The following is a 9,986-nucleotide window of genomic DNA, read 5'->3' on the forward strand; positions in this document are numbered from 1 at the left end:
GTGGCCGGCCTGTCCGTTTTCATCTCAGACTCAGGCTGCAGGAGGCATCTGGCCCATGTGATAAGCAGGAATAGCTGGCTTTGTACTCAAGGATGTGACAGGGCTACGCCTTGCCCTGGAGGGTTTAAGACTAGGGTTGCTCTCCAGATGAATGATGTAAGACCCTCCCCCAGCACAAAGTTGAAGCATCTCAGGCTAGAAGCAGTGCCATTAGTGTTCCAAGATAGAATGGGTTGTTTTTTAGATGCTCCCTTCCTAAAAGTAAGGGGGCAGAAGTGAGCAAGGGGTAAGGGGCAAGAACACCAGTGGGAAAAAGATTCTGGTAACTGAGCACCGTGAGAGTAAGGGAGCAAAGGTGAACACATCCGCAGCTCTGTACCTGCCCCCATCTCCTGTCACTTGTGTGGCATTTCCACTCTGGTCAGCATCCAAACTGGTTCCTCCCTTCTGCATGAGGCTTGGCCCCTTGGTCCTCCATGTCCATTACTCAGCTTAACCTTATAGGCCATACCACTGGTACCTCAAGTGCCACCACAGACCTACAGATTTGGGTCTACATTTTAATATCTACAGGGTATTCACATCCACACTGAAGTTTGAGAAGCATTGGCCCAATCTATCTGAGCCTGTTGCCTTACTCAAGAAATGTTTTTATTACCATTAATTTGGGCCTGAGTGAAACAACTGAGCACAGTATATAGCACACAGAAGCCACTTGAAATTTTAATCAATGATCAGTTGGATCCTTTGCCGGCCTCCATCTCCAACTGGCCTTGAATAAGTGGGGCAAGTATTCACTGTGATACAGAAGGCAGCTTGACATTAAAAAAAACATCACTTTTATTGACAAGTTAGGGACATAATGGACAACTTCACACAACAGAAATAAGATAGTCCCAAGACACTGGAGTGTAACACTGCAGCAGACAGGTTAATACTCTTCACCCTCATCCTCTCCCTCAGCACTATCTGCTCCAACCTCCTCATAATCCTTCTCGAGGGCAGCCATGTCCTCACGAGCCTCAGAAAACTCTCCTTCCTCCATGCCCTCACCCACATACCAGTGAACAAAGGCACGCTTGGCATACATCAGGTCAAACTTGTGGTCCAGGCGAGCCCAGGCCTCAGCAACAGCTGTAGTGTTGCTCAGCATGCATACGGCTCGCTGTACTTTGGCTAGGTCTCCACCAGGCACCACAGTGGGAGGCTGGTAATTAATGCCAACTTTGAAGCCAGTGGGACACCAGTCCACAAACTGGATGCTGCGCTTGGTCTTGATGGTGGCAATGGCAGCATTGACATCTTTGGGAACCACGTCCCCACGGTACAACAGACAGCAAGCCATGTATTTACCGTGGCGAGGGTCACATTTTACCATCTGGTTGGCTGGCTCAAAGCACGCATTGGTGATCTCTGCTACAGTAAGCTGTTCATGGTAGGCTTTCTCAGCAGAGATGACAGGGGCATAGGTGGCCAGAGGGAAGTGGATGCGAGGATAGGGCACCAGGTTGGTCTGGAATTCTGTCAGATCAACATTCAGGGCTCCATCAAATCTCAGGGAAGCAGTGATGGAGGACACAATCTGGCTAATAAGGCGGTTCAGGTTAGTGTAGGTTGGGCGCTCAATATCAAGGTTTCTACGACAGATGTCATAGATGGCCTCGTTGTCGACCATGAAGGCACAATCAGAGTGCTCTAGGGTGGTGTGGGTGGTGAGGATGGAGTTGTAGGGCTCAACTACAGCTGTGGAAACCTGGGGGGCTGGGTAAATGGAGAACTCCAGCTTGGACTTCTTGCCATAATCGACAGAGAGACGTTCCATCAGCAGGGAGGTGAACCCAGAACCAGTTCCCCCACCAAAGCTATGGAAAACCAAGAAGCCCTGAAGACCTGTGCACTGGTCAGCCTGCAAAAAAAAAAAAAAAAAGTTTTAATTTTAGCTTTGGTGAAAGCTGTAATGACTTCCTTAAATCCATAATTATGGTGATCGAGATTTTAAAAATCTTTTGAATATTTGCTAAGAAAGCAGTTCAAAGAAAAAGCCTCTACAGTGCTAAGTGATTCAGAGAAACTTCACAATCAGCTCCTAGGAGGGGGTGAAATCTGCTGAGGGGTATTTAAAAACAAACTATTTACATTTATGTAGGCACAACAATCATAAGGACTGGAATGGATCCAGGGCCTAAGTTTTAGTAACTGAGAGGGCACTTTCTGGTGCCCTTGCTGTGACCACAGAACAAGGGCAACTTATCAGTTGGAGCGCTACCAAAGACAGGCCTGGGACCACCAGCCCTATACAGTGGGTATCTTAAAAAGGTTTGGCGGCTGCTTTCTGAGCTGGAATATGGCAGAATAGCTAAGTTCCCATGCCTTGGTGCTCGAGTCAGGCTGTACCAGTTCTTTGCTGTATGACTTTGACACAATTCATTTCTCAGTCTCAGTTTTCTCATTCAGTAAATAAGGAGAATAGTAATCTAGCTCAGGTTGAGAATTTAACAAGTACTTGGAACAGCGCTTGGCACAATAACACTCGTTACCAGAAAACCTATTCATTCTGGGAAAGGTGATTTGCTGTCACAATTTCGGGAGACCTTATGTCACTGGGGCTTTCTGCCACTTAACTGAGCTATTCTAGTTAGCACATAGCAGCTCCATGAAAGAGTGTTTTTGACCTTTCTGTTGATGACTCCCACTACTCAAAGGTGCTCAAAGATTTGTGGACATTCTCCACCAACCCCTCACTGAATGAAATCAATGTACAAGATCCTAGTCCACCAATTGCATCTATTAAGCCTCATGTGGACACAGTAATATTACCAAGGAAAAATGCAATTGTTTTGGTAGTTAATGAACTTTACTCCAGAACCTCAATGGCTTTCACCAGGCTTATCTGTTGCCAAAGGCAGGTCCTGATTTCCAAGTCAGTGCTTATAGCTGAAGTTTGACTTACAAACAGGAATCATTAACCCAATTTTGCTGAGAAAACTATGATAAACATCTGGAAAAGTATGAAGCCATGAATGATGCAAAAACATTCTTTTTAGAATAGACCAGTGTGGTTAGGCTTAGTATAATGTGATTTTCCTAACAAGGTACTTCACCCCAGCCTTCATTATTGGTTTCTGGTTAATTACTTACAAGCTGCCCACATGTCTAGGAGCAGAGAGTCAGCTGATTGCCAGACTCTTAATTAAAATGACCCAAATGGAATACTTATCAACTTCATGGATGTGAATAGTTGCTTAAGATTTTTCTGCCACAGGGCCAATCCACACTACCCCAAGCTCTAGTAGAAAAGCAAGCCTACTGCTTTTAGTGTTTATATCTCAATGCCTTCCAAGTTTCAATGAGTGATACTTGTTTCTGTAAGGGAGCTCCCCTGACTCTACTTTCAATGTTGGAATTTTCTTTCCATTATGGCCATTTCTAGTCAGTGTTATACTGGCCTCTTGAGCTCTGAACTTTTTGTATTAACATAAGGCGCCAGTCCAGATTTTTTGTTTTGTTGTTTTACTAGTTTGATCAATTAGTTACATGTCAGAGTCAGTCACCTACTCATTCAGTGTGACTAAACTAAATGGGATGTCTTAGCTTGAAGTAGGGAAATTGATTAATATGAATAAGAATGTCTAATGGTCTTAAATGTCAATAAAACTGTTAAGGCCCCCTGGTTCTCACCTTGACTCCAGGTAAACTGCCCTCACTGAATGAGCAATTGCCCAAATGTGTCTTGTAAGACATAGAAATAGGCTAAAGCGCACTTATCCCTGCCCTAAACAGTTTTCCCATAACCCAGGATTGTCTGGTTTAAAAGTCTAATTAGTTAGCAGAGTAAGTCCTGGTTTAGTGTGCAAAGAGTGATTCTTGTAGTTTGGCCTCTCCTAAAACTGTAAGAGAAAACTCTCACCCCACTTTAAATAAAGTACTGTTTACCAGCTTCCGAATTCGGTCCAAGACAAGGTCAATGATCTCCTTGCCAATGGTGTAGTGTCCGCGAGCATAGTTATTGGCGGCATCTTCCTTGCCTGTGATGAGCTGCTCGGGGTGGAAGAGCTGGCGGTAGGTGCCAGTGCGAACTTCATCTGGAAAAGGGAAACAAAGTGGCCATCTATCACCAACAACCTGCACAAGCCTGCTCAACCCCAGGGCATCAACAGAGGCCCCAGGACACACGTCCTGCCCCAGACCCTTGGGATCTCACTTGGGTTACTGCAGTCAACTCACCAATGACCGTGGGTTCCAGGTCTACAAACACTGCCCTGGGCACGTGCTTGCCAGCGCCTGTCTCGCTGAAGAAGGTGTTGAAGGAGTCGTCTCCCCCCCCAATGGTTTTGTCACTTGGCATCTGGCCATCAGGCTGGATGCCATGTTCCAGGCAGTAGAGCTCCCAGCAGGCATTGCCAATCTGAACACCAGCCTGGCCAACATGGATGGAGATGCACTCACGCTGTGAAAGAAAGGAAATGTCAGAATGACACATCAGATGGGATATTTAGGAATGATTCACACCTACATGACTAATCAATCTTCAGGACAGATAATTACTTTTCTGGAGGTAACTCCCTCCCTGAACTATTGCAGAAGTAACAGTCTTTTCTGAAAACTAATTCAGAGAAAATGCTTGAAAAAAAAACAAGCTACGTTAATGAACTAGGCCAGACCAGAGACTAGACCCTTCCTATGTAGCCATATTAAATATTCAAGGTCAGGTTTCTACCATTTCAGAAAGACAAATCTGTTCTATAACAATACATTTTCCCCAGCTCTTGGGAAAAGCCTGATTCCATAAGTCATGTAAAATTCCCCCTTTCAGCTCTGATTCATTCTTTGTGATTGTGTAACTAGTGAGCTCATTCTGGTCCTTCTTTAATCCTATTCTTTAAAAGACAAGAGCTTTTAAACCAGTTTAAACCACCAAACTACAGCCATATGACTCATGGAAAAAACGCCAGATAAGCAGCAGTTAGCTGTATTTTAAAAATTGTGGTCAGAGGCAGCTTTCTAACCTTATGGAAGAATTTAATCTTAAGGAAGAATATTATTCCTTACTATCAAACATCTTGGGGGGGGGGGAGGTGGAGACACATAGTATTAAAAGCTAGAACTGTCACCAAGACTGCTAACAGTTTAAGAAATTAGCTGTTCCCTAGTAAAATGTACCTATATCTCTGGCACTGTGGGAAAAAATCTGGTTTCAAGAATTTAACAGTACTGGGAAAATGTTCATTTTTCTTACTTGCTGAACAAAATCATTTATAAGTTGCCAAACTCACTCCTGCTTAGTAAAATAAGGCAATGAACATCTATACCCAGACTTAAGAGAGAAACAAATAGAGTACTTATTGTATTTCATCACAAGTCAGATTAGCTACTTTGGACACTGGCAGAGGACTTTCAAAATACTGACACCAAGTATCTTTCATTACATTTTCCTCAAAGAGGGTTTCAAGGCTTTAAAAGCTGCTAATAGGAAACTAGAGAAAACGCAACACTAGCTATGATCTCAGAGTCTAGTATCGAAATTCCACTTATAAAAATCCAATTACTGACAACCTTTGACTTACCATCCCTTCCCACCTACACTCCCCATAAAACAATCTCAGTCTCTAGACCACATCGGCAAGCTCAGGATCACCTGCATCACCCACCTCTAGGGCTGTGCGAGAAAAGGGGAGTTGTTCTAATGAACTCATGACTATTTACCACTGCATCATGTTTACCTTTAACTGGACTTTGGAAATTCCACAGCCAGAGAAAGCTGGAGAGAACCAGAGATCTCTCCATGACAGACCCAGGCCCAAGGAGATAAAGTATCTGAGAAGATACTCTCAATCTAATGAAGCACTTTTACTGAAACCTTTCAAGTGCCCAAATTTTCATTCATCGTGCCACAGCCTGGCTTTGTTTAGACTGTGCCCGCCACTCTCCCCTGGCCACTAGGGAGATGAAGTGAGATACAGGTGATGGAGTGAATTAGCTTTAACTGGTTCACCATCCACTGTCTCTTCTAAAAAAAAATAAAACCAAACACAAAATTATTAATCTAACCAGTGATTGGTGTAATAAGCCTGCTGCTTCCACTCTCCTGCCTTTTACATTAAACAGTCACACTACTTTCTGAATCACACTTTTACTGCTCTCTTTTTGGTCTTGGTGAAAAACACTCAAGCAAGTTTTTACAGTCAGACATACTTTTACCTGTGGTAGTCTCTGAAGAGTTTAACTGGTGGACTACTCGATGTATTCTTTGAAAAAAAAAGATACTATTCTGAACCATTTGATACACAAATACTAGTTTTAAAACGTGGATTATTTGAGGTAGACTTCCAACAGAGACTGAGATAGTTGTTTCCAAAACCTCTGGAAGCTACATAGAAAACACTTAAGTTGTGCATTATTTCACGATTTTTTTCAAAACTAAGAATACATTGTCAGTACTAGTTTATTTTGTGGTTCTGTAAGAAAAATCCTTTTATGGAGTTAAAAAAATTGGATTAAGTAGAAAGCTTCAGCTATGAACAGCTCACTAAATGAACACTAGGAATGCAGGATTAGACAACGTGAGGAGGTGCCTGCCTACATCCTTCAGGTGGATTGGTGCAATTGGAAGCTCTCCCGAGAGCCGGGCCACAGGTGACTCAGCAGCGAGTCACAGGGCGCTGGAGAGGGGGCGCCGCTCCAGGTGCTTCCACTGCGTAAGGGAAGGTGAGGTCATTTGGAGAAATGGAGGGGAGAGATTTTTAGTTTTCACAAGTCCTTGGGGGCCAAGTGAAGGCTCCCTAGTCTTCCTCGGGCGGTGGCGGGCCCTGGGATGATGCTCTCTCAATAGGATCAAGACGGCTTTCTATTTCCACCGAGGGCAGCGCTCCGGCCGCGTCTTCTAGCCCGAAGAGGAGCCTGTGAACTCAGCTTTACCAGCCTGGTCACCACAAGCCAATTTGTCTGGAGGCGTCCGGAACACGGTCCCACATGCAACTCGGGTCCCGCCGCCCCATGGGACTGCTCATTCTCTTCCCCTCCTGCCACCGACCGGGGACCCCCTCGCCCTCCGCCACTCACCATGACTGAGACTTGCAGGGATCCGCGGGACTGGAAGAGGATAACAGACGGCGAAAAGTACCTCCCACTAACAGACTACCAAGGAGTCCGGGGGAGAAGTGAACTGGGAACCGGCCCGTGGGACTTTATATACCCCTTCCCCAGCCACGTGTCAAGAAGGCAGGCTCTGGACCCCGCCCCCGCCCCCGCGGCCCCACCTCTGAGTTGCTCAGCCCCTGGCCGGACGCCCCGCCCCACACACCCGAGGGAGAGAGGAGGGGCGCGCGGTGCTGATTGGTGGGTTCAAAAGTTCAAACCAAACTCTTTCGGAAGGAGCCGGAGGAACCAGGAAGGGGAGGAGACATCCTGGGGCCTAAGAGTGGGCAGGTGGGGTGGGGAATAGGGTGGAGACGGCAACTGGAAGGAGCGGGAAATGGGTGCGCCTGCCCCTCAGGGGGTGGGGCAGGTGGACGAAACCTAAGTGAGGAAAGGCGCTAAGTAAAGGGAGCGCGGCCCGTCCTGCTGTCCGCCCCGTCCCTGGTCGGGACCCTGGAGGATGGCCCGCGTGGCTCCCAGCCAGTCCCCGCCGCGTAGCCCCCTACTGGGCCGGGCCTGGGAGTCTCCCTCCTGGTCGCTTCCACCTCGCCCAGCCCCAGCGGCCGCTGCCCTCGCGGCTGAGAGCTTTCCGAGAGAGGAGGCTCGTTCCTCTTTCCAGGTCTTAATTACCACGAACTGGCCTGAAGTCCCGACTCTCATCGTTTTGGTTGCTTTTCTTTACTCATTTATCTACCTCCTTTTTAAAATGAATCTTTTGGTTCCTAATAACAATCTCTTTCCTAATAACAATCTCTTTCCTATTGATGCAAAAGCAATTTTTTTTCAGGTCACTATAATAATACCTTCATGTTTGATTGCTTATTAAGCAGAGTAGCTGTTTTTTTTTTTCCTCAACACTATAATAATCACATTTCATCCACGCAACAAAGTCTGTGAGTTGTCCCCATTTTACAGATAAACTAGTGGTCAGAGGAATTAAACTAGTTGAAGTTTCACAGCTAGAATGGTGGCGCTGCCCTTGAGCCCTCACGACCTTGTACTGCCTCACACTAAATATTCCGCTGCGACCAGACCTACTAGGTTTATTTTTCAGAAGTGTGGGAGTCGGGAGTAAGTCTTCCCCAGAATGAGCCGCCCTGGCATACAGATTATTTAGAGCTGAAAAGAATTAAAGCCCAACAAACCAAGAGTTTTTACGTCCCTCTTACCTACCTAAAGAGATTCAGATAGATAAACCTGCTTTAGGAAGGGAATCTTAGTATATTAACGTTAGCACATAAGCATTAAGTGTGGCAGACTGGGAGGATCCAAGCAAAAAGCTGTTTCCGAGATTCCCCTTTGTGTCCCATTGTTTCTGGGTGGCCCCGCAAGAATTTATTTACCAAATGTTTGCTTTTTCTCATCTATCTGTGAATTGGCTACCTCACCTCCTCAGTCTAGAATGACCAACAAACCTCATTTTGCCCCACTGTCTTTGGGATTTTCATGCTATGTAAATTCCCCGTGCACATGTATTAAAATTTGATTTTCTCTTGTTAATCCAATGTATGTCATTTGAATTATTTGACCAGCTAGAAGAACTGAAGGTATAAGGGGAAAGTTCTCCCACCCTGACAAAAACATCCTTTATTTAAATTGTTTTTCTTTCTCTGCAACTTCACCATGTTATCTTATCTGTTAAATTCCTTAACCAGCTCTGGGTGATAGAGTTTATAGAAATACTCAGTGAACAAAAGTGACTGCTATACAAGAGTAGAAGTTACAGGGCTTTTTTTCTGAAGTAAGAAAAAGGAAAAATGAAAGCAAAAATCAGTTTTGGATACAGAATAGGCAGAACTTGAGATATACTCCAACTCATACACATAAATGAATGATATAGAAATATGTACAGAGATTTCTTTTCAAATTACAGTACATAGTTGATTCGTCAAATGCCTATCGAATACCTATTGGGTGGCAAGATGTTCTGAAATGTAGAATAACTAGCATTTTAGTCTTTTGCTAAATATTTTAGTCTTACTTAGTAGAGCTTTCCAACTTTTTTGATTCATTCCACAAATATATTTAGCACAGTTTCTAGGTGCTTAGGAATATGTATGGGAACAAAACTGACAGATCTCTGCCTCATGGAGCATATGAGAGACATAGAAAGACAATGAACACAATAAATAAGTAAATTATATAATTTGTTAGAAGGTATAGAGTGCTACTAAAAAGTATAGAGCAAACTAAAATGCAATGATAGTCGAGATGTTGATGATGGTCATGTGGAGGTGGAGATGCCCAAAACGCAGCTGGATATGAGAGTCTGGATCTCAAGAGAGAGAAATATGGGTAGAGATATATATCTAAATGCCACCCTAAAGTCATGACACTGGGTGAGATCACTGAGGGAGTGGGTGTAGAAATAGAAGAGGACCAAGGCCTGAGCTCTAGGAGAATCAGCGAAGGACAATAAGGAACTGCCAGTGAGTTAGGAGGAAACCCAAGAGCGTGAGGTCCTAGAAACCAAGGAAGGCGTGATCAGCAGTATCAAATGCTGCTAATGGGTCAAATAAGATGAGAACTCGAAAATGACCACTGGACTTAGCCATATAGAGGTTACCAGTAACTTTGATGAGAACAGTTCAGTGTGACAATTTTAAAAAGTAGGCCTTTTATTTTTAGATTCTGTTTTCATATGATTCATTACAAAATATTTCATTTTTATTTTTCTGTCTACTGCCTCATATTCAAGCAGATAGTCCCTGAGGAACCACAATATGTTTAAGGGCTTTGCAGTACTGATTACCTTGGTTTGGATTCTGGCTTTTTTGTTTTCTAGCTGTGGGTCCTTGAACACATTTCTTAATCTCCCTAAACCTCCCTTATAAAATGGGATAGTATGTAAC

General features: G+C 44.4%; 1 protein-coding gene across 1 annotated transcript; it reads right to left on the reverse strand.

Moving 5' to 3' along the window:
• Window positions 1-816: 816 nt before the first annotated feature.
• LOC107514243 (tubulin alpha-1C chain) lies at window positions 817-7,199 on the reverse strand. Its single transcript, XM_016151763.2, has 4 exons — window positions 7,060-7,199; window positions 4,225-4,447; window positions 3,934-4,082; window positions 817-1,906 (listed from the first exon to the last, which is right to left on the reverse strand). Exons 1-4 carry the CDS (start codon window positions 7,060-7,062, stop codon window positions 932-934), a joined length of 1,350 nt encoding a protein of 449 aa, XP_016007249.1. The 5' UTR covers window positions 7,063-7,199; the 3' UTR covers window positions 817-931.
• Window positions 7,200-9,986: the final 2,787 nt, after the last annotated feature.

This window comes from Rousettus aegyptiacus, unplaced genomic scaffold (genome assembly GCF_014176215.1).
Source record: "Rousettus aegyptiacus isolate mRouAeg1 unplaced genomic scaffold, mRouAeg1.p scaffold_m13_p_2, whole genome shotgun sequence".
Lineage (NCBI taxonomy): Eukaryota > Metazoa > Chordata > Mammalia > Chiroptera > Pteropodidae > Rousettus > Rousettus aegyptiacus.

Coding starts and splice junctions, on each gene's coding strand:
- LOC107514243 (XM_016151763.2), bottom strand. Junction 4,083..4,224: donor CCTGGAACCCACGGTCATTG/GTGAGTTGACTG, acceptor TCCCTTTTCCAG/ATGAAGTTCGCACTGGCACC. Junction 1,907..3,933: donor TGGACCGAATTCGGAAGCTG/GTAAACAGTACT, acceptor TTTTTTTTGCAG/GCTGACCAGTGCACAGGTCT.